Raw genomic sequence first — 24,960 nt, forward strand, 5'->3', positions numbered from 1 at the left:
ATTGTATCATCTAGAATAGCCGACTGATGCTCACACGCCGACGAGTCTAAGCACCATATTCAAATCTTTTAGCTTTGGTTTGGTCTCCTCCACAGAAATGATCGCCAAGTGAGTGAGTCTCAATTCAGCAAAAGGCAAAATATCACTATATTTAAAACAATGCTCAGTCCCTCAGCTGTGGAATAGGTGAGAACCGTTTGAGATCTGATGGACAGCTGTCTCAACCTATCACATCAGCCCTGGTGCCTGCCACTTTCACTTTACATCAGCTCCAAGCACTTTCCAGATGTCAGTGAAAAAACAAACCCAAAGGATTCCTGTTTCATGATACCAAATAATATAGAGTGCAAGCTATTTGTTGATGCTTTAAAGCAGATAAACTAAAAATGTTCTGAAGAACAGAGTTCTTATTACTCCTATTTTAAATGTTGCCCAAGTTTGCAGTACTGTTAGGCTCATTCAAAGATTTATTACTTGCATCTGTGTTCACCAGAAACACCAGATAATTAGTTTCCACTTCACCTTTTTCCAGCTGGCCAGTGCATTGCTATTTTTCTATGTGAAGGTTAAAACACCTCCTTGGCAAAGGCTAAATATACAGTGCTCAAAAATATTAAGTATAGAATAGTATCACAGCATAATATTAATTCATTTAAACTTTAGGTATACAACTAACTTAGTAAACCATTGTGATTATGGCTACGTCCACACGTACCCGGGTATTTTTGAAAACGCAGATTTTTCTATGCATTTGCACCTTTCGTCCACACGTAAACGGCGTTTTCGGTCACTGAAAACGGAGATTTTTAAAAACTCCGGCCAGGGTGGATATTTTTGAAAACTCCGTTTTTGCATTTAGGTGTGGACCAGAAAAACGGAGAAAACGCAGCATCAAAGGTGTGCGCATTGTTTGACGTCACACTGTGCGCCACGTTATTGTTTGTTGTGAAATGAATTTCTACAATACTGTTAACTGTACTCTCTGCAGTGTATAAATGCTTACATATACACACACAGTTACTGTCCCTCCACACATACAACTCAGTTCTGCTTCTATGCAGTGTTGCCAACTCCTCAGTAAGGAAAATCGCTATTGGTTGTCCTAAAAGTCGCTAGAAGTCGCTAAATGACGTCATCGCCTAATTTGCATAATTGGTCATGCTAATCTAATTGTAACCTATGCTGTTGGAGAGAGAAATAACATCGTGGAAGAGACATAAAGTGAGTAAAAAAACGTCCTAAATGCATTTAGAGTTTATTTAGAACTACAAATTAAATTTCTTTTAGCAATTATTGTTTTTTTTAATGTCACAATTCCAACCCTGCTCCTTTACCCGGGCTTGGACCGGCAAAAGTGACCCGAAATAGGCACTCTGGTGGAGTTACTTTGTGTGTGTGTGTGTTTATAAGTAGTTTTAAACCTTGTGATCCACAAAACAGCATAAGAGTAAAAGAAGAACTGACTGCATTACAGCACCCGCTGCTTGTTGAGAGTAAAAGCGATACGCGCTTTCACGTCTTTTTTTAGCGACTTTTTTTTAGAAAAAAAAGTCACTAAGGGGTCTGAAAACTCGCTAAATATAGCGACAAAGTCGCTAAGTTGGCAACACTACTTCTATGCCCCATCTTTGTTTAGTATTTCTCACCGAGGCTTCTAGACTTCTGATTGGCCAACATTTCTACACGGTTAGGAATATATCGCCACCTGTTGCTTTGGCATGTTCCTAGCAGCGTTTTCCTTCATTTCTGCCTTTACGTGTGGACGGGATTATTTTTTAAAACGAAAACGGAAAATCTCCGTTTTCAAAAATACCCGTGTACGTGTGGACGTAGCCTATATTTCATCTGCTCTTATCCAAGTAAAAGTGACAGCAGATATCCTGGAGAGTGCCCGTTTTTCTTTTTGTCAGTGTCCTTGTCAGCATGAAACGTTGCCTGCAGCACATTCAGGTTGCACAGGTTGCCCAGCGCCTCCAGGATGACACATCCATATGTGCCATTACCAGAAGGTTTTCTGTGTCTCTCAGCGCAGTCTCGACAGTCCTGAGGAGAAACCAGGACACGAGCTGTTACACGAGTGCTGTACGGAACCATCAGCTTCAACATTAGGAGGGATTGGGACACTACCTACAAAACCATTCCCTTTCTGGGAGTTGTTGCTTCTCCAGTGCACCTGTTGTCACTTAACCACAGTGGTTTATGCTATGTGTACTGGACAGAGTAAAATCCCTGAAGTTTTACTGACTTTGTGTTATTGGATCTACTCTGACACTCATGTAGTCACTTAAAGAACTAATTACATTTTATTTTGAGCAGTGGATAAAGTATTACCAAAACAGCTACTGAAAACTGTCTTACTTTGAAACTTTGTGAACAAATTATGAGAGGAGATGAGATGAGATAGCCTTTATTTGTCAGTTGCAGGTCTTTTGCCCACAACCGAGATGACAGACCTTGCCGACCGTACATACAATACACAAACATCACATTGGGGAGACAGGTCAGGCTAGGTAGCGAGGAAAAAACATTGAAATGTGTAACACAAAAGGATAATACAGGAATGCACAGATATCAACACACCATAGCACAATAAACACAGACAAGCAACATGGGAAAGAGTTCCAGTGTGTACATCTGATCTGGGACCGCTGCAATCTTTCGACTGCGCCTCCAGCTGACCCGATGTCCACATCAGAGGGGAGGTAAGCGTTGGAGGTGGCGTTGGATCCGGGGTAGGGAGGGTGATGCGTCAGCGAGTGCTTATCAGTATCACTATATGTATGTGTGTGCGTGTCCATAGTTCAGCTGAGACAGTGTCCTTCGCCCTGCCAGGCTAAGTAAACAGTCTTCCAGCCAACCCTGGTGGCCTTGCATGGAATGGGAAGGAACAGACTCAACACAGTCGTTATCAGGGTATTTTCTGTATGTTTAAAAGTGTCAGTTAGTGCTTTTTTTAAAAAAAAGTTAGGAACTGCTGTCTGCAATTTACAACCAGGAGACTAACAGAAAACATGCCAGCGTTGGTGCTGCATGGTGTAGTTTGTATTATACTGTTAAGGTCTGTCTAGGGACGTTGGTGTAATGACACATGTGGCCATTGAAGCCACAGTCGAATGGCGTCTCCTGCTAGGCACGACTGAGGGCTGATTAAACAACAACGACCACGTGATCCAGTATCTCATGTGATCGGCACAGAGCCGATCATGTGACTAAAATCACAGTGAGACCGGATTTGTTAGTCCACCTGCCTTCGCCTGTGTTAGAAGGTGAAGTCTGTGCTGCTGCCGGTGTTTGCGACAATGAGGTGAGTTTTAAAAGAATGACGATGAGTTCATGCTCGCAGTCAGGGGCGTGCAGCCTCGCTGTGGTCGCACTGTTTTGAAATCTGAGTGTCTTGGGGGTGCTTGAGGTTCACACATCGTTGGCCAGGCCCGCATTGTGATATCTATGTTACATATATTGGCAGGCTGCTGAGAGAAACTCTGGGTGTCCTCTTACTGTGGGCCTGTCTGCACTCCGCCGCCTTCGGGGGCTGCTCGTCGTTTTTCTGCCGAAAATCTCCCCGCGTCAGCGGCCTGAACGGAGTCGACCCCGGTGCCCCTCTCTTTCTCACTCCTTATCTGGAGAAGGGCGCTATAGATGAAGGTAAACTTGTATTTGTGTTACTACGAAGTAAAGTACTATAGATTGGCTTCGTGCTTTTTGTGTTGCACATCCACAATGTGGCGATATCTCGTTCTTCCAGCCAGGAAACTGAGTCTGGTGGGAGACCTGCCAGGAGGCAATAAGTCAGTCAAGAGTTATGCTGGATACCTCACAGTCAACAAAAAATACAACAGCAACCTCTTCTTTTGGTTCTTCCCTGCTTCCATGGTAGGCCTAACTTCTTTTACCACAGGGGCTTCCCAAATTTACAGTAGTCTTATTTGTGCAGTGTGACAGGAAATCACTGAGAGGACGGAGAGGTTTTAGGATCAAATCTGTGTGGGGTTTTCAGAAGTCAACTTTATCTTTAGTCCCTCCGTGAAGTTGTGATATTTAGTCAGCTGCAGCCAGGAATACCCAGGTTTTCTTTTGCTGATTTTTTTTTTTTTTTTTTTTTTTTTTTTCTTTTAAAGCAAAAATCCTTACAGGAAGAGAGCTTGTTTGACTTTTTAACTTACACTTGTGCCTTTTTTATTATGTCTTTTAATCATTAACTGAGTGTTTGTTTGTTTTTTATTTATGAAAATGCTCCAGAGCAGTTGAGATGGACGCATTTAATGACAGCAAGTAAAGTTTGAATCTTACTGAATGTTTTTTACTAAAAAGCCTCCAGGAAAAAAAAGAAACTGGAAAGGTTCTAAACAACTTCCTTTTACCCCTGTTGGACTAGAATACATATACAACTGTGATCAGGAGTTTAAATCACATTAAAAATGAGCATGAATGTCAGGGTCACTATGAACATGATTTCTTTGCACTGTTTTTTCTCTAGGGTGGAATGATTGTGCAACACACCTTTAATTACGTAAAAAACAGGAATTGGGTCAAAAGTATACATAGAGGTTCAAATCTATTCATTCACTTAAATCTTTTAAAAAGTAGCGCTGAAGGTTCTGCAATGTCTTTTAACTTGACAAGGCCTATTAACTTCTGGTTGATTGATGACAAGTGGTAGGTTCACTGTCTCAACATAAATAGGAAAAAGTTTGACACTACCTATCAGACCAATGCTCAGAACAATGGGGAAAGTCCAAGCAACTCGGTGGAAGGAGAATTATTGATTTACACAAGTTAGGAAGGTCTCTTGGGGCCATTTCTAAACCACTGCAGATTCCAAAATCATAATTTCAAACAACTGTATGGCGGTAAAAGTCCACTAGGTGGCGCTAGTTTCTTAAACTTTGTGCTTGCTCTGATGTGACTGATAGGCAAACCAGGAGAAAGCTCCAGTCCTGCTCTGGCTGCAAGGTGGGCCTGGTGGCACGTCCATGTTCGGTCTCTTTGTGGAACATGGGCCGTATGTGGTGTACAAGAACATGACGGGTAAGAACTGATTTGCAGCAGCAAGACTCCCAGGTTGTTTAAACCTTCTTATAAAGTTTATATCCTCTGTCTTTGCAGTCGGTCCGAGGGATTATGCCTGGACAGCCAGATATTCAGTTTTGTACATTGATAATCCAGTATGTATTTCTGATTTATCATCACATTAAAAAAAAGCAGTATTACTTAAAATGTCATTTTCACTTGGTGCTTTTGAAACATTGAGGAAGTGTTGGGTTTTTTTGTTTTCTTTTTTTTTCTCCTCTCTCTCTAGGTTGGAACAGGTTTCAGCTTCACTGAAGATGACAGAGGTTTCGCTCAGGACCAGGATGATGTTGGCAGAGATTTGTACAAGTAAAACATGACCATCTAATTTGCATCTAGTAATTTCATTTATCTTCACAGTAATGATCGTTACTAACTCTTTTTCTTATTCTCCTCTTTTCTTTTATAAGTGCTTTGACACAGTTCTTCCAGATCTTTCCTGAATATCAGTCCAATGAGTTCTACGCAACTGGAGAGGTCAGAAAATAATTTTTCCACACTTCACAGAGCAGTATGACACAAGTAGCTATTTAAACAGAGCAACATGATTACAGGGCTAGCAGATATATGCTTACCATGCTAACCAATTAATACTTTTTGCAAAATATAATGAAATTTTAATGTCTTATTTTGTTAAGATGGCCTCCTCACCATGCAATACATTCTCTTTGCAGTCATATGCAGGGAAGTATGTTCCTGCAGTTTCTTACTACATTCATAAAAACAACCCTACTGCCAAGGTGAAAATCAACTTCAAGGGGATGGCTATTGGCGATGGACTCTGTGATCCAGAGCTGGTGCGTATGTAGAAGAATTTTATTATTTAGACGTAAACTCTGTCCTAAGATTGTTCCTGAAAGTGCTAATGTTTGATTCATAAGACATGCTTAATTATAAAACTTGCTCAGGCAGGAATGACATTTAGAACTTAAGCAGCTGTGTTGCAATTTTGTAGTTGCACAATGCCATCGCAACTCACGGTGCAGTCGGAAAACAGCCAACAGAAAAGCAAACTCTTTAGAAGACCTGATCGTGACGATGGTAGAGAAGGTTTGGTGCTGCTGCGGTGAGCGAGGTGTGGCAGAACAAAAGAGTTTTCTAAAGGCTTGGACTTATGTGTGACCTAAACTGCCATATCCCTACGTAACCGGCAGGAAAATCTCTTGGATAAAGTCTAGAGTTGGCTTAGAAAGAGTTTAATAAAGCATTAAAGCATCTGTTTCATGAACAAGACTCATTGACTTACACATTTTTTCCCTCATATGGTCTCAATGTGTGTCTTCATTGAAACACAGGCTGCTGTGTCTTTTGCTTTCATTGTCCACACTGTACGTTCGTCCTCCACTTCGCTCATGTTTGATGCCGTCTGCTCCTAAATGCCGATGCAGAAAGGTGACAGTATAGTGACATTTTACTGTTCTTCCACATCAGATGCTGGGTGGCTACGGTGAGTTCCTGTACCAAACGGGAATGATAGATGAACTCCAAAAGCAATACGTCGACCAGCAGACAGACCTTGGAGTTAAGCTCATCCAGCAGGAGAAGTGGGTGGAGGCTTTTGAGGTAATGAGTTGATGTTGTTCGTCATCTACATTTGCAGTATTTTCTAATTGTTGAAGGCACACAGGTCATGGATGCCTTTTTTCATTTCAATTTCAATCGTCTGACTTCAGGTCTTTGATCGTTTGCTGAATGGCGATGTAGATCCTTATCCCTCCTTCTTCCAAAATGCAACAGGTTGTACCAACTACTTCAACTACTTGATATGTCAGGTACTCGGAGTTCCTTGAAGTTCTTTTTTGTAAACTGTTGCTTTTTAACAGCTTAAAGAACTCACACATTTCCTTTGTGTGCCTCAGGAGCCTGAGGATCAGGACTACTTCTCCCAGTTTGTGACCCTGCCTGAAGTGCGACGTGCCATCCACGTGGGCAACCTGACGTTCCACGATGGCTCTGAGGTGGAGAAGCACCTCCTGCAGGATGTCATGAAGACCATCAAACCATGGCTGGGGGTGCTGATGGACAACTACAGGGTAAAAAGTGCAGGGTCATCAATTTATTTATTTATTTATTTATTTATTTTTTAAATCTAAAATGCACAAGGGGAAAATGTGAAGGGGGAGAAAAAAATCAGGATTTTGCTCATGATGTTTTATATTTAGAGTGAGACAAATGTTTTACTTTTATCACTTTATTTATTGACAAGTGAACTGGGCATCGTTCTCAAGTATTAACAGGAAACGATCTTAAAAAAAAAAAAGCCCAACTCAGACACTGTTGAACTTCGTTACATCATCTTCTATGGATGGGGTCCAAAAGGAAAACCTTACAGAAGACTGTAGGAGCACAAAAAGAAGCCTGATGAAAACTGGAAGCGCATTCTTTGGTCAATGAGATCAAGATAAATTTGTTCATCCCCTGGTTGGTGTGAAGCACAGAGGTGTCAGCGCTGTGTGAGTGCAAAAAGTGCTTAGGGGGATGACTTCTACAGATGACACTAGGCGTGATTGTCGATGGAGCGCAATACTGGATGACGAGATGACTCGCAGTCTCCAGAACTGAGTCAGGAAAGCTTGATGAAGATTCAAAGCGCAGTGAAAGGGAGGGGGAGAGAAAAGAAGTGAAAACTCTGGGGTATTTTAAAGAGAAAGGTGGAGGAATGCAACACTTCCAGGAAAGAGCCGCTGAGAGGTTGTTTCTGAAGAAGAGCGGAGCACGTCTCCGGGTGACGAGGATTCAGTCTGATATCAAAAACAACAGTTGCTGTGTGTGTGTGTGTGTGTGTGTGTGTGTGTGTGTGTGTGTGTGAATCTATGGAGTCAGTTAACTGATACAAGTTGAATGTATTTATCCAGGTCTTGATGTATAGTGGTCAGCTAGATGTGATTGTGGCTGCTCCACTGACTGAGAGGTTCCTGCCCACTGTGAACTGGACCGGGGCTGCAGAGTACAAAAAAGCCCCTCGCTTCCACTGGAAGGTTCAGCCCACTGACACGGAGGTGGCGGGTTATGTTCGGCAAGTTGGGGAGTTTTATCAGGTGAGCGGATTGTGAAATAAAAGGCCAAATGCATGAGCTTAAATCTCTCGGCGTTATTGAGGTTTACAGTTATCCGCTGTCGGTCTCTTCATGCAGGTCATCATACGAGGAGGAGGACACATTCTGCCTTACGACCAACCGCAGAGGTCCTTTGACATGATTGACAGATTCTTGTCAACTCAGGGCTGGAAATGAAAAGCACGGGTGGAGAAGTGCAACTGTTCAAGCACCTTCACTTTAGAGAGCACATCGAGCACAGACCGTTGATTTAAGACTGATTGTCACAGATAACTTAAATCAAGTTTTTGTTTTCAACATTTTTTGCAGAACTTTTTAAAAACCAGAGGATACATTTCTTCTAAGCGTGTGCTCTCTGATGCACACTCTTAGCTTGGATGCGATATCTGGATTGTTGCAAACAGAAATGGTAAAACGGATAAATCAGGTTAACGTCTTAAATTTTAGGGGTTCATGTTTGGTTTTTTTTCTCGGGTCAGTATGAGTTAATGAATGTTGTGTGAAATCAGTGCACGCTTCGGAGACAAAATTCAATGCAGCCAAAACATTTCACTCATATCAAGATTTCTTTTAAACTTTTAAAAGAACTTTTAAAACGGTTCATACAAGTTTAAAATGATTTCATGTATTGAAGCAAAAGGTTCGAAGCAGTTCTTTGTACCTTCCTGTGGCACTTATGATAACCTTTATCTTAGTGTATGCAAAGTGAATAAAGCTTGGAGGTGTTTCTGGTCCAACTGCTACCAGTTATGAATGCATGCTTTGTTTTCATTCACTAAAGGTGGAATTATTTTTTTCTAACACAAGTTTGATTTGTATTAAAGAACCTTTTTCTTCAATATATCCTATTCTTTTTAAAGTTTGTGTTTTGTGTTTGAATGTCTGTCACAGTCAGAAGGGACTGTAAAGCCTTAAGTGTTGAAATTACTTGAAATATAGATGTTTCTTTTTTAAAACATCACATTGTGTTACTTACAACCTTTTGCTTGAGGCCATTAAGTGTTTTTATCATTGTGTTATATTGTGGTCAAAAATGATGGTGGTGCACACTTTATCTTGGAGAGGAAGTGGAGTCAGATCTGGTTAGTGTTGCTGTTTGTGGAACAGTGGTTTGTACTGTCACCTCACAGGAAGAAGGACCTGGATTCAACTCTGTGTGATGACCCTGCGATAGAGTGGAAACTTGTCCAAGGTGTGACTGGTCACTGGGATAGCTTCCAGTCCCTGAAAACTAAAATGAAACTATGGAAAAGAAATATAACTTCAGTAGAAGAAATGAGCGAGCAAAACCCCGTGGGTCTGAAACTAAACTGAGAAGTGAACCAATTGAGGTGGGATTTGAAAACATTGCTCGATGTGAAAGTATTGTTTGGGAAAGTGAACAAGTTGTACACCAGGGGTCATGATACTCCAAAGACAAGTCTCTGCTTGGCTGCTAACTGGCATAGATCATTGCCTCCCCAAACTGCTGTCAGTCATTAAATGCACTTTGAAAATGAAATCACTGGAGCTCTTGATCATCCGAAGTAAGGTCCTGAAAAAGTCCTCTTCATTACTTAAAGAGGTCCCTCCGCATGTGTCCACAGTAGCAGCCGGAAATGAATTTCTTACACAACAATGTTTATTTTTATTGCTTATTTGTTTCATTGTTGTGGCTAAGATTTAATTGTCTCTCTGCATCGGCAGTGATTTGGCATTTTGACAGGATTCAACAAAGATGTTTGTGTACTGAAGTTAACTGCCATGTTATTTCATCGGGCATCTATCAAGCTGTCTAGACAGTTCAATAATTAATGAGCATTCTAAACCTTTAAAGCATCTTACTATTTAATGAGCAGTCATTTTTCAAGGACAAGCATCAGCAAATGCTGTTGATCCTTTGATTGAAATATTACTTTCCTGGGTTTCAGAAACAATGACATCATGTCGCGCGAATGAATGTTACAGAACAAGTGCTTTATTTTCATACCGTAATGCAACTGCAGTGATACTTTAACATCTGTACAAATGCAAAATAAAATGGAGACAATGTAATTACGGACCAAAAAAACAAACAAAAAAATGTACAAGGATATGCAGGCAGGAATGGATCCCATCCGTTTGTTACATATCAACAATGTACTTAAGCGCTGGGGTGAGCCTCGACGTATAGCAAAAGGCAACAAGTGCAAACATTATTTACAAACGTACCACACGTTTATTCTCCCTTCTAAAAGAAAGGTGGTTGCATTACATGTACAGGATTATAGAAATTAATATTATGTACAATATTTATACTTTTAGACTTAAAATAATACAATTACAACATCATTAATATGTAGGAATTGTTCTCTCTCACACACAGACACACTCACGCTGTACTTCCATAGCTCCTTTTTTTTGTATGCCTATATAGTAACAAATGCATTTTTATTATGAACATGGATCCACTATCAGAAATGAAAACTCCTAATAATTCCAGTTGAAAGCACGATGAGGTCATAAACATATTTTCACATGCATGAGGTTAATTTGGAATGGTCTGATCTAAACAGGGTTTTAAAAACAGCCAAAATTAAGGCAAGCTTCAGTTCAGAGGGTCGGTGCAACAAAGCCCTTTTACAAAGGATTTTCTAAGACTCATCACTCAATAATCATCTCACACACACACACTAAACAGCACGCACAGATTTTAAGGGTAAGAAACAACATGAATACATCAAATGCCTTCACAAAAACCACCATGTGGTCCGTTATGGGGAAAGATATTTTTCAATTAAACGGGAAAGAACAAATTCAACGCTATCGGGTCCTTAATCATGCCTGGCAGTGCAAGCTCCAGGTTCCATTATTCTTTTTATGGGCATGTGAAACAAGCCAGGCATATTTTCTCTATAAAGCCAAACATAGTTACAGGTTGTCGCTGGTGTGTGAAGACAAGGAGGAGGGCTTTTTGGGGGAGGGGGGGATCACTGAGAATTACCTCTGACCTTAATATGGCTATTCTACCCTCCGTCATAACAGAGGACAAAGTGCATAGACAGCTCTGCGATCGCTCCACCTGTGCGTGGAAAGCATTTCATCCGTCCTACTGTAAAAACACAGTGCATTGTGGTCATCATGCTCATGAACTGACATTCCTGGTCATATGGAAGTGGAAATAAAGAGGCGCTGCAGTCTAAAGGAGAGGGATGTAGAAAAGGTCGCCTGTTAGAAACTCAGGAGATTTGGCCTTAGGTGTAACAGACATCTGTAAGAAAGCCCATAACAAACATTCATAGAAAAACAAAAGAAAAAGCAGAGATAATTATGGTGATTAAAACGAAGCTATTAAATATAATAGGTCAGCAAAGCTTTTTAAGGAAGATTCAGGCACATTGTGATATTTTGGAAAGCACAAACACGAGCTGCTCTTCTTCAGGAATTGCAAGTTGTGGTGGTGGAAAAGAAAAAGAGAAAAAAAAGATAAACAGATATATATTTTCTCACATACTTTTCTTTCTTAATACAAGTCGAACTTTGTTCTGCAGCAGGAAAGAGGGACAAAACACAAATATATATATAACAATATTCACATGCCAGACTGTGCACACACTCAATCAAATGTTATTTCATTTTGGTCTGAATGCACAACACACACACACACACACACACACACACACACACACACACACACACACACACACACACACACACACACACACACACACACAACAAGAGGCCTCAACGATTAAAAAGCTTCAGTTGGTCCTGGAGAGCGGAGGACGCTGGTCTCCGCTGCTGAGCTGCCTCACTGGTATCACAGTGTACAGTTCTGTCGCTGCAACAGCATCAAATGTCCTTGGCCATTCTGATCATTAATGTGGGCGTACAGTAGAAAAAAGATGATCAACACTGTGATGTATTGCTTCCGTCTGAGCATATGGTATTTTCACTGTCACACCGTATATTATAAAGCTTTTTTTGTTTGTTTGCTTGTTTTTAAAGAATACTGCCGACAGGGAAGATTGTTAACAGTCATATATGTTTCTTGGAAAAAAGAAAAAGGGTCATTTCACCTGCTTGCATATTCCTGTCTTCAAGACATCCGTGTTCAAAGTCTGACTTTAAACAACAAATAAAACGCAGCGACGTCCCCCTCAGTTTTTCAGATTTTTCAGTGTCTTCCACATTGCTGCAAGCTTACGCAGCTTACGGTCACTCTTTATTCAGTCCACTGGGCACATAGAGATGTAAGACCTGTATTTTTGTTTTTTAAGAGATGACAGTCTGAGGCACGCGTCTCTGTCCTCTGGTTTCATGAGCATCGTGATCAATTTTGTACCATTACAAAACAGAAAAAGTCACTGAAATGGTGCATGAGATTAACAAAAATGTCTTTCCACTAAGCACAAAAAAAGCAGAATTAAAAAAACGTGCCAAAAAACATAAAAGTTTTATGCGTTAATATGATTGGTCTATAAAAATAGATACTGTAGCTACTGTATAAAGAGCAGCCTCACAGGCCTTTGAGGTTTTTCTTGATGGAGAATGAGGAGCAGCACGTGCAGCTGGCGACCCTCAAAAAGCATGGGTGGTGGTGGGGGGGGGGGGGGGGATTCGTGGCTGCAGCCGAGGTTACGGTCTCCTTTGTCCCTAGTGGATGGGGTTAATGTCTGTGCAGTGGTTGGTCTGCCCGTGCACACTGCTGCCCCCTACAGTCGTAGTGGAGGTGGTGATGGTGTTGTGCTGGATGACCTGCTGCTGGGAGCACACTGGAGCTGGACTGCCTGCAGGACTGCTCTCTGGACCTGAGGAGAAAGCAGAGAGATCACTGAAGATAGAAGTGATGCGTAAAGCACGCATGTGTGAGTGCAAGTACAAAAGATAGAACCGAGGAGCTGCACACAGGGATACATAAAGTATGCATAATGGTAAAATCTAGCAAAATAAACACAGGATCTCTCATTATATTACAAAAAAATCTTTATTAGCAGAAGAGCATTTATTTCAAACATGTGACAACCTAAGGTTACACCAAATGTCTCATCCTCCATCTCAAAATAGACGATAATGGATAACACAAAAATGGAAACGTGAATCATTCCACTCCGTAAATACGCCTGATGGATTTTGGACACATTGTAGGTGACATCTTTACACCAGTTAGACTCATCGATGAAAGTCATTCCAGCCCAGGCTGGGAGTTGGCTTTCTCTTGTACAAAAGAGCCATTCAGCCAAGGGGGGACGTGAGCCTTATTTTCCTAAAGCTGCACAGGGAGGTGACTTATCCTAATTACATGGAAATGTCACTCGAATCCGTATCAAAGGGTGGGGCTCTGATGTCATGTACGGCTGAGCTGAAGCACAGTCCAAAAATCAGTGAGATCCCAGGCATCCATTAGGGCTGTGATGTCAACGTGCAGACTGTGATGTCTTTCTCACGTTGAGGCTCGGCTGCTTCTGTGCACAGAGCTGCTGTGAGATGGAAAAAATAAGTCTCAAAAGGGATTCAGACAGCCAGCTACCAGAGTGTGCAACACCCATATGTCAAAGGAAGAGTCCTGCAGCGAGCGTGGGAGCTGGATACCAGCACACTGGAACGAAAAGCCTTGCCAGTTACTGTGTGTCCATCAGACTTGTGTCTGTAGGGTTTATTCCTTTCCACCGCAGAGCTAAGGCACACAGTTAAAGGTGTGTGAGTGTGTTTATGTTTAAGCTACTCACTGAGGTAACCTTGGGACTCTTTCTGCATAGTGGTGATGGGACAGTCCTTGTGTGTGAGGAGAAGCTGCTTGAGCTGTGTCACCTCGTTCTTTAGCATTGTGACTTCATTCTGAGAAAAAGAAAAATATTTTCAGATTTCAGCGAATCGACATTTCTTGGCAACTCTCCATCCTTAACTACCTAAAAACAAACAGTAAAATACCCAGGTCATATTACCCAATATAAACAAATCAAAATCCATGGTGATGGCCCTGAGTTGCAGTTGTTACTGTACATAGATTTAGAGGCTCTAAAGGTGTTTTTTGATTTTTTTGGTTTTTACCTGAAGCTGCATGTTGGTCTGTGTGAGCTCCTCTGCCTTCTTCTCTAATGACATCACCCAAACTTTTCGCTTCTGTCTGCATCTTGTTGCAGCCGCTCTGTTTCGCTCCAGAAACTTTCGCCGACGTTCATCCGGGTCCTCGTCCACTACTCGTCTGCGCCGTCCACCACTGGGTGGCGGAGACTGCAACGTCTGCGTGGGCTGCATCTGCTGGGTTGCAGGTGACATCTGAATCACGGGAAAATGGCATTAACATTACTGATGTCCCCGATGGGGCAGCGCCTGCCTGCCACGATCCGACCACATATGTAACCATCCTGACACAGCTGGAAAGCAGCCAGTCAGCTGTCTGCTGCAGCCGCTATGCTGCCTCAGAGCCTCCTGCCTCTAAACAACAATATATACATTACTTCCTGCAGGTATTTTATGTCTGGCAACTTCCCCAAAAACAACATCTGCTTGTACCACGTGCCTTAAGAAGCTGGGCTGTGGGTGTCAGGAGTGAATGACTGACTAACTGACTGGGCTGATTCACTAGCTTGCCCACCTTGTTAAAGAGGTGTCAGGAGGCAGTTTTCCAACGCCCACTTCCACTCAGACTAACACCACCAGACGCAGTCAAAAGGCCCATTTCTATGCACTGACAAATCTTGACATATACTTGGCTAGGTCAAGTGTTTTCAGTCTTCAAAACATTACATTTTTATGAGAAGCATGGAAAATGCACGCCACTTTAATGGCGGCTGCACACACAGACAATGTTGTTTTAAAGCTTTAATGGTACATTTAAAACATATAGTGAAATGCACTTCATGATGTGGCACTCTGTGCTGCAAAAAGGCTTCAAAGAATGCAAGGACAAAATGCCTCTTTTTTTAATGCCGTGAGCAATACTGTCAGTTAATACTGAAACAGGTATATTCACAGATAAGACGTCCCAGAACTATAAGCCAAGGCTATCTGTTCATCTGGTTTGTAAAACTTCTTCTGCGCTTGAAGCATGCCGTGACTACATAATTGCAAATGGTTGGTGCAGTGGAGCAAAGTTTTCAAAAGACAGTCCTGAACATCCTTTTGTAACTGTTTCTGAACTCTTCGTGACCCCTTCTCTCCATGGCAGGCATCCAACACTGACCTGTAGCTGACCAAACAAAAAGGAAAAAATACTTTTGCGCCGGGTGCCAGGAAACTCGCTATTAAGGATGCAGCAAGGGAAAATGCGTTCATCCACTCACTCGCTGTGAATTCTAAGCATCATTTTAGCCATGCTTCTATACTAAACCACTAATAGCTGACTTCAAAACTACTCAAAAGCCTTCCAAAGGACTGGCTTGTTTTAGTCACGCTGCATACACGCTGACTTCTAGCTGTGTGAGTGATTTTAATGTGCAGTGTAGTTAATGTGTTATTGAACTTGTGGCTTTGCCTTTGGGCTGCCTAAAAGCTTCTCAGCTCTCTCGGGGAGACGATTTGCTTACCTGTGAAGCAGAGTGCATCGGAGGGTGCGGTGATGTCTGATGTGGGTGCCCAGGATGAAGATGGGGGTTGTGGGAGTTGTGATGGGGATTGTGTCCCTGCGGGTGATGGTGTCCACCCTGAGCGTGGCCCTGGTTGTGGTGGTGGTGTCCGTGGTGCTGGTATGCGTGCGGAGGGGCTTGCAGGTGCTGGTGCGGGTGCGAGTGCATGTGATGGTGAGCGCCTTGGTCCTGCCGTGATGACATCATCTCCATCATGTGGCCCATGGAGTTCATGTTGCCGTTTGCGATGGCACCGGGGTGGTGTGAAAGTGCAGCCTTTAGCCTCTAAAGGAGACAAAGTGGACACCAAAGACAACATTTAATATAAATCTCTGGGAGTATTTCGTCATTATGTTTGTACATATTCGCCTCCATCAGTGTGATGATTAAGCGCAGACTACGACGTGACAAATGGCTTCATAAATCCACATGTCAGCAGGACAAGTCAAAGCCACTTAGGCTGTCCTTCATCTCTCCTTCAGTCCTGTCATTCTTGCTCTTTACCTTTCATGACTGCATCCCACCGGTCCCTGCTCTTCACATTCAGCCCCTCTCTCTCTCTCTTATGGAGCGCGTGTGTTTGTTTGTGCATTTCTGCTGGTGAGATGAGATCGCCGGTAAGGTGTGAGACCTCAGAACGCTCCCTTACTGTTGACCCAGCAACAGGTTTGTTGCTTTAACTGTGTGGTCTACTTAGCACTGACTGAGACGGTGTCTCTGAGCAGTCTGGGATGAGAACCAGAGAGAAGCACACTAAAAGTGCACTTGTGTTCCTCATGTTTACCAAATGCACCTCTCCACTAGAGTGTGTTTTTCTGGGCACCGCATAAAGACGACCGCAAGCGCAGAAACCCAGCACAAACCTAGACATAAATAAAAAATGCATGACATATTTACAGTTTAATAGCTTTTAACAGGTTGCAAAACCTTATTTAATGAAGACCCTTTTTACACTAAAACACTAACACTAAAATACATGGAAATTAATTATTCCTTTTACAGTTGATCTCCTGAGACATGTTTAGTAAAAAGTTAGCAGCAAAAATGAAAAGAAAGACATTGTGTCTAAGGCTACTGTTGTGAATTCCACAACGTTTTCTTTTCCCTTTCCCAGTATTCTCTTTTTCCTCTCTGCTCCCTTCCCCCTTCTCCCAGCTGCTGTCAGTAAGTCCAAGGCTCCATATCTTTTAACAACCTTCACATTCATGATTCCCATAGGGAATGGCATCCAGCTGGTCTGGATCACAATGCTAGGACATAAGCAGAGCACAACACCATCCCTTCACTTCCCGCTCACACTGTCTATGAGTGGAAAGCTTTTTACAAGTAGTAAGGCGGCACAGTCCAATAAATCATTTTAGAAGATTGGGAACAAAAAAAGTGACTGCGTTTTACCATATTTACACATTATATATATGTGTGTGTGTGTGTGTGTGTGTTTGGAGTTAGTTGTCTTTACTTTTTCTACGGACAGTGTGGGATGCAGAGAATTGCACATGAAACCGGCACAGTGAATTTATGACCTTGTCGAGCCAGTTTTAGTTGACTATAGTTTCTGTTTGTCACAGAAAGGTATGCCTGACACTTTGAAGCAGGTACTTTTCTGGAAGCGCGAGATTTTATCTGTTGTACCTCACTATGAATGTTATTTTAAACTTCTACACTTCTAATGTCATAGATAACACATCGTAAACCAATATAATCACACCCTAACCCCACTAACGGCCTTCACCAAAACCTCTAAGAATTGTTCTCAGGGGCCACAACCCTTCCTTTTTGTGACCAGAGAGACATGGGTTAAAATACCACAGTCTACACACAGCGAGTGTCTTCAAGCCTGCAGCTGTCAGCGGCATCATAGTCACACTGAGTCTTACTGATGCACTGAGAAGTCTCTGACTTTCTTTAACACGCTACAAACTACAAACACTACAAACAGTTACAATCTGCAAAGGGTAGCTATCTGGAAATAACATCTTAAAACACGACAGCTAATTGACATGCAGCTGAAGCAGAAAAGGGATTTAAAATGCTTACAGATCAATCATAGTCACCAGTGTTGACAAGGACATCTTCTGTACATCACAGGATGAATTCTGAGTTTGACAGCTCTCACTGAGCACCTTCCCTGCAGCCTGCAGTCAATCAGTATGAACCAGAGAGGTGAGACCCACGCCTTTTGTGCAAGAGAAAACCAATCAGGGTCTGGCAAGCTCCTGCCACTCAAGCAGGGAATCACCTGAATGAATAGAAGCCAGAGGAGTTTGCTGGCAGCATGTCTACCTTTGTAGTCTCTATAAGACGTTTAGTAAACTGATGGCCGGTAAGATGCTCTTTTGGTGTCACTGAAACTCCCTTCTAGAAAGGGAGGACGCCAGGTGGAAGACAGAGAGCATAAATGGTGAAGGGGAGTATTAAGAGAGACAAAGACTAGAGGTGGGAAGAGATTAGATGGATTCCAGTGTCTCTTCCCCACACACCATTAGCCTGAAACGGCAATTGGTCATTTGTCAGCGTCTCAGCGAGCTGTCCAGCTGGCACTATCTGTATATTAATTCAATTAGCCTGCATTCAAAGAGGCCTGCGAGTGTCAAAGTAAAGAGGAACTGCAGGTCAAAGAGCCAAGGGGCCGATGCACAAGCCTTAGTGGCGATGGTTATATACACAACAAAGTACAAAAGTAACTGAATGTAATGCAACACAGGTTAATATAATACAGTTCAACAGAGACAGCATAGCTATTACACATAACAAAATCAATCAAAGAACTACAGAAACATCTTGACAACATACAACTTAAATTTTTAGTACACGCATAGAAATTAAACCACTCTCTTTGACTGGATTAGCTGGCAGGACCTTCCCACTTACATGATGAATAATGGAAAATCCAGCTCTTTAAATAGGCAGTATGAATATATAAATGCACCACCTTAAACTAATAAGTTTAAAGAAAAGGACACAGTTAAAAGAGAAAACCCTTACCGTGATATAACCCTATTCCTGAAGCTAGCTCTGTACAAGTGTCTACCTCTCCTGCATCTGAAGTCGAGACACAGCTCAGTTAAACCCAGCTCAGCCAAAACTTAAGTCTTTGTATCCAGAACCACAGTGACGCAACTAAGGGACGTTAGCAGAGTGATGATGAGCAGGCTGTGATTCTCAAACACCTTCATCAGCCCCTTAATGACTCTTTAACACATGGTTGTATTTCCCCAGACTGTGCTAAGCACAAGAACTTAACCACCATGTGCATTTTACTCTAATGACACACACACACAAACATATACATTTCTCCTGCAGCAACATGGCTGCCACAGAAAACAGTCATTAAATCAGTGCAGGTGTTAGCTTGCGGCTGTGCAGAGCGCTCAAAGATGGGACGGTATGCACGCTGTTCTACCACCGTCTGCCCTGCTGCCAAGTTGCAACAGGAAAATGAAGTCTCTGTGACACCATTAGAAAGTGGTCAGCTTCCTTCACAATAATTTTTATATAGTAGCAGCATAAATACACGCATTCTGACAGTATACTGAAAGTAGCAGTGCTATTGATTTTCCACCATCCCTGATTCAGCCATCTTTTGCCCAGAGGGGAGCTATCTCCTCTCAGACCTTTGCCCCCTGACCTCTCCACTCCCTCTCCTTTTTTAGGCCTCTCTCATTTATGTGGTTTCAGGGATACCAGGTGATCATCCATTAATGATATTTATTAATGGCTGTGTCCTCTCTGACACAGGGGCTTTGAGTGATGTCCCTGTGAGTGCTCTGGGCACATCCTGAGAACACACTCAGGTTTCTGCTCACCAGATGACTTCATGTCTATTAACCCTGGGAGGAGAAACCATGATCATGAAGCAGGTACAAAGGGAAGAGACCACGCCTGCCTAAGGATGGGTAAATCAAACCTAGCAAGGTCAGGGTGAGCACTTTTATTCCCCTTAAAAGTGGAGCATTGTACTATCAGGGGACCTGTGGCCCTCTGGCGCCTCACAGTAGGTTTGAAAGATTTGATCAGTCTGTGGAGTCACAGTTCAACTGCAAAAAGATCAAAGATTCAAATGGTGCTCTTTCGCTTCACATTTAAGGGTCCGCAGAGAAACATTAAAGCTTCTGTCTCTCACTGTCAGCTTCTTTGTTAACATCAGGCAAGCACAGTGATCGTGAGTAAGCACACAGCATTTCTAATTGCATAATATATCAAAGCTGTAACTTTCCTGGGAGTATTTTATATATGCCTCGGCCCCCCTACCTTGCACTCTAAACCCGACCCGGGTTCACCATCTGCAGCTGAAAGCAGGAGTTTGGCTCTGCTGCTTCGCCAAGCACTCCACGGATCCTGTTCCATCCTCCTCATCTCCACCGCCAGCACTACCCACCAGTGCCTGCCTACAAACCCACTCTCTGTCCCCTAAAAAGCCCATACCCCCATTAGTTCAATTTTATTAGATTTCCCTCTCACCCAGAGAGGCAGTAACATCCACCACCCCCTCTCTCTCCTCTCTCTCTCTCTCTCTCTCTCTCTTCTTTCTGTTTCTCTCTCTCTCTCACACACACACATACACACTCTACACACACCTCTTGCCTTTTCCTCCACCCCCTCTCCCTCTGCTTGCCAAGAGCTGGGGACTGTTAAACTGATTTCCTCAGGGAACAGTGAGGCAGACAGTCTGATGGGAGTGCTGGGCTGTAATATCGCCCCCTCTCTCCTCTCTCAGGTTCTGGGCCAAGCTGATCAGAGCTTCCCTGTGGTTCCAGACACAGACAGGGAGATGGACATAGACTGACTGTTCAGCCAGGGCCAGACGTTCCGGTGGTGCTCGGAGGAACCGTGGCGGTATGGGTGCAGCAAGACACACGCCCACTGAGAAGTGTGCTCCAAAGCATGCGCTCATACTCTTGGCAGCTTCTGCAGCCTGTCAAGTTAATGGATGGGCCTCTGACTCCAGTCTGCATATCCCCACTGTTCCCTCTCTTGTAAAGCCCTGCTCGAGTGCAGCCTACATGGTTATCACTACACCCACTGTCACAATCTTGAATACAGACAATGCCCCTGAGTGAGAGAGACAGACAGAGCATGAATACAATGCTAAACACTTACATACTCTTAAGTTGTGGGATTAAAAGAGGCATCACGAGTCATTGTGTCGATAAACGTAAGTGGAATCAAATGTAGTTTGAAAGATGTTTAAAATATCAGATCTCTAATGTTAGTGTATTTTGGCCGTTACTCACAAATTTTTCACAATAGCTTTTTTTTAAATAATGGTTTGAGTTTTGGTTCTTGTTCTCTGATAATAAATAGCCCCTCTTTACCCTCACTGTCAATACACCCACAGGCGTGAGAAGCCACTTGTGTTTCGACATGCCAAAATTTCCAAGAAGTAATTGTTGAAAACATGAAGCACGAACTTGTCTGATTCAGATCACCTCCTCAGCATTGTTAAAGTTATTTTGGTGTGAGTGTCTTGTTTTTTTTGCTCAGGCTCCAGGAGTGCTAATGGTGGCTGGACCAGTCCGGTCTGGATCACGCAGTGTTGATGGCAGCTGGTTTACCCAAGCTTGGCTCTGCTTGTGTCCCTTCCCATTCATAGGCCCTGAACCATAACCAAATGGCCTTCACATACACCACCCATCAGCACACCTAAAAAAAACAAGCAGTCATCCAAAGACAAACAGATGCGACACTCTGTGCCACCAACGCCACTCTTGTCACGAAAACTCAACCCAACATAGAAGCGCACACTCACACACACACACGAAACTACTCAGAAGCTTCCTCCTCTTCCATAAAGCTTGCTGATCTTGCTTCAGAGTGTATTATGAGCCAGGAACATGTTTTACTCCTGCTAGGCCCCCTACAGCCCCTCAATCATACTAGTAGTACCTTGCACAAGCTTTTACACCAATCCTTTGCCCAGGCAAGCACTTTAGCACATTTTCAACAATACTTTCCATTTACAGTTACACATATATCACCATTCACATACACTGGTCACATGAGCGCTGTAGTAAAAATGAAGCAAAAGGTCAGCTATTTCTAGAAAACACAACAACACAAAAACAGACAAACAGAAATGAAAAAAGTATAAAAATAGATTTTTATTTTTTTAATGCATTTATTTTGATTGGCCCGACAATGAAGTGGAAGTGAAGCGAAATATAACACATTAGTATAAAACAGCCATGGCAGCAGAAATCATAGATCAGCTGTTGTCTCAAAGCAAGTGATGCTTTGAGCGCTATCCATCATCAGAGAAAACTATGGTGATGACAAATGTGTACCGGCGCAAAGGTATATGAGCAGAACTATAATGTGGGTTTTTTTCCATTTTAATGACAATCAGAAAACAAACTCTCTGTCACTGTTTTGTAATGAGAGTTTTTAACCTAAAACTTGATCACCTGCATTTCCAAAAGTATCTGTTAATGGTTATAAAGTGGTAAAAGTATGGATGCATGCACGTTGTAAGATGAATATGCGTTAGTACGGCTGTACCTTGAAAACAGAAAGGATCCCAAACTGTGGATCTGTCCCCTAAGAATCAGGTCAGCAAATTTTGGGGGTTGTGTTCTATATCAAAGCTCAAGACCCTTCGTATTTACAAAGTGGATTTGTGTTTGAATTATCAGGTAAAATCTTTTATTTCAAAGTTTTGTTTTGTTGTAACTGTGCAAGTGCTTTTGCTGTAATTTGTCTCTATTCTTATAGTCAAGCTCTCTGATTTTAAAAAGTGCTATTTAATAAAAAAAAATAAAATTAATACACTCACAGACACCACTGTGTAAAGTCCTTAAAAGACCGATAAACTAATAGACATGAAACGTAAATTTCACGAACTTGTCCTTTAAATCGTTTTCTAACTAACCGATGGTACAGAATGGGAAGGAAATCTCATCAACTAACACATTACTCATTCCTCCTGCCACGCTCACTCACTATTCAAATGTGAATATGAGTTTTCTAAATATAATCTTACAATAACACAATCACACGCACACACACACACACATATATATATAAACATAGAGTTGTTTTGTTGAGTTCTCACTCATAGCGTAGTATCCCAATATTTTCCATGGCGATTTTACAGGGACATTAAAACACTATCAAAATACTGTTAACAAGAGGGCTCATCTAATTCACCACCAATCTGAGATAATGTTGGCCGAGCAAACTTTTGTTAAATCGGCTCAGCTGAAAGTACATCCAACAGAGAATCCTGGGAACCAAAATTCTGGCTGGGTTTATTCAGTGGCATGGAAATCAATTTATAACTTTTATCTAACATGTTTTCTTCTGGATTTTCTGTAAACAGTTGTTGACAGGCATATTTTATAGTTGAAAAAGGTGATAAATTGTGGTGTCGTGAGGTTTTTGATGATTCATCTATCTATCTCACAAGTACAATTTTAGTCGCACTGAAGCAGAAGTTCCTTTCTGGTTTATGTGGCAGTTGCACTGATCCAGCAGCTCTTGCTCATCTCTGTAGAACCCCCCCCACCCCCCCACCCCACCCCCACCACCACCACTAGTCATATAAACTTCTGCTGCATCCAAAATATTTAACCTTCTCTCTATGTGTCCTTTGTACCCTGTCACTTTTTGACTGCACGTCTTCAACGTTTACTTAACTAACCACACATATGCATATAACTGATCTGTATCACAAACCATATGCAAACTCTGACTTCATGGTTTGTTTTAGCCTACTTTGTCCACAGATGTGTTTTGGCTCCAAGGACAATGAGTACCAGACGGGGTGCCAGTGCAGTGAAAAAAGAGGCATTTACACACACAATCATGACCATGCATACAAACACACACAATGTACATACAAGCTAGAGTTAACGCAAGCAGTCTGCAGATTCAGCTGTGCTCTTAGCTCAGCGTCTCTGCTCAGTGACATCATACCCCGACAATGCCACCATTCATACAGATGTTGCTTACAAAACCTGTAGTTAGACTCTCATTGTGTGTACTGCTCCTCCTCCTCCTCACAACAAGAGAATTTGCCAGAGGTGCTCCCCTACTATGGTGAAAGAAAATGAATGGAACACATAACAGGGTTACAGTTTATGTTAATGGTTTAACTGCTTACAAATGATTTTATACTAAGGTAATCATTTCATCAATCATGACATGGCAGAGATGAAAACTGTAACATCTGCAGCTGCCTCACTTTTTTGGAATTTGTGAGCAAAATAGGTGCAGTTCAGTGCAGTTACTGAATTGCAACTAGTATTTGGATTATCAGGATTAAAGATCAAGCGTTTCGCTAAACAGTGAACATGTACGAAAGAGTTACCCTGAAGAACTAACAGCAAGGTTTGTGCAAGTGAAATGAAAACTCAACATCAGTGCACGAGGAATACTTTGATTATTGGCCCTCCTGTGTGCTATGAAATGTTCCTTTAAGAGAAGCACTGCTTGCCCCCCCCCCCCCCCTTCAAGTAAAAAGGAGCATATTTAGAGCATGCCAGGAATTATGTCATCCACCAATCTAGTGCCAGCTCCACAGCCAAGCAGGCTGCAGTGAAAGAACATATAGTATTGTTTACCACATAAAAATCTCAGCACCTAGCCCGATGCTTAGTGACAAATTTATTGTCCTTAGTAACAATATAAACAATAGATAATTGGGAGATAATAAATAACACATTTTCATACACCAGCACAAAGCCCTTTCAAGGCCCCTCTTTCTGAAATTAGCAAGCAGTCAGGATGTGTGGAAAGCATGGGACTCAGTTAAAAGACACAATAAAACAATGCCAAAGTGCACCACGCTGAAAACAGTGCCACTGACATGAGCCATGCGCCACAGCGGGCATTCATAGACTCGAGTTTGTTTTTAGGGGAAATTTGATAAGGGCTTGTTTGGGTTTTCCTTGTTACAGATGAAAAATGATAGCAATTACCTTTCATTGCATGAACAAAAATATCAAAATTTAAGCATAGGGGGTCTGTGGTGTGTGAGGGTTGGGGTGGGTTGGGGGTGTGGGTGTGGGGAGTAGAAAACAGTGCAAGTATTCAGAAATGTTTTACAGTTTTCCTTTATAGGCATGCATGTATTCTGTGTGTGCATCTCATCTGTCAGTCGTTTTTCAAGTAGTTTTGGCTGCCTGTACATGCATGTGTGGGTGCACGTGTGTGCATGATTTTGCAGCTATTTGTACAAGCAAGATGACACAGTGCTGGTCCACGCGCGGTGCATATATGTGTGTGTGTGCGCGCTCGTAAGGAGTGGTGATGTAATGCTTTGGCCGGCATGCTGTGGAACTTGGCCTCCTCTGTACTGCGTTTCCTCC

General features: G+C 42.3%; 2 protein-coding genes across 7 annotated transcripts in view; one reads left to right on the plus strand and one right to left on the minus strand.

Annotated features, from left to right (window-relative positions):
• Positions 1 to 3,169: 3,169 nt before the first annotated feature.
• On the plus strand, positions 3,170 to 9,627 carry cpvl (carboxypeptidase vitellogenic like). Its single transcript, XM_040031117.1, has 13 exons — positions 3,170 to 3,304; positions 3,467 to 3,645; positions 3,746 to 3,873; positions 4,914 to 5,028; positions 5,107 to 5,165; positions 5,300 to 5,379; positions 5,481 to 5,547; positions 5,745 to 5,867; positions 6,502 to 6,633; positions 6,744 to 6,842; positions 6,930 to 7,103; positions 7,926 to 8,108; positions 8,205 to 9,627. Exons 1-13 carry the CDS (start codon positions 3,300 to 3,302, stop codon positions 8,301 to 8,303), a joined length of 1,443 nt encoding a protein of 480 aa, XP_039887051.1. The 5' UTR covers positions 3,170 to 3,299; the 3' UTR covers positions 8,304 to 9,627.
• A 434-nt stretch (positions 9,628 to 10,061) lies between these two features.
• The window catches only part of creb5b (cAMP responsive element binding protein 5b), a 37,664-nt gene continuing 22,765 nt past the window's right edge, over positions 10,062 to 24,960 (minus strand). The window contains exons 8-11 of one of the 6 annotated variants that reach the window (XM_040031113.1): positions 15,614 to 15,937; positions 14,136 to 14,342; positions 13,814 to 13,922; positions 10,062 to 12,895 (exon numbers count right to left, since the gene is read on the minus strand). In XM_040031113.1, the coding sequence (XP_039887047.1) occupies positions 12,741 to 12,895; positions 13,814 to 13,922; positions 14,136 to 14,342; positions 15,614 to 15,937 (795 nt within the window). In that variant the 3' untranslated portion in view covers positions 10,062 to 12,740. Of the gene's footprint in view, positions 13,565 to 13,813; positions 13,923 to 14,135; positions 14,364 to 15,613; positions 15,938 to 24,960 lie in introns of all 6 variants that reach the window. The other 5 variants (XM_040031112.1, XM_040031110.1, XM_040031114.1 and 2 more) reach the window with 5 other exon arrangements.

The sequence above is a fragment of the Simochromis diagramma genome, unplaced genomic scaffold, assembly GCF_900408965.1.
Source record: "Simochromis diagramma unplaced genomic scaffold, fSimDia1.1 OVJJ01000361.1, whole genome shotgun sequence".
Classification (NCBI taxonomy): domain Eukaryota; kingdom Metazoa; phylum Chordata; class Actinopteri; order Cichliformes; family Cichlidae; genus Simochromis; species Simochromis diagramma.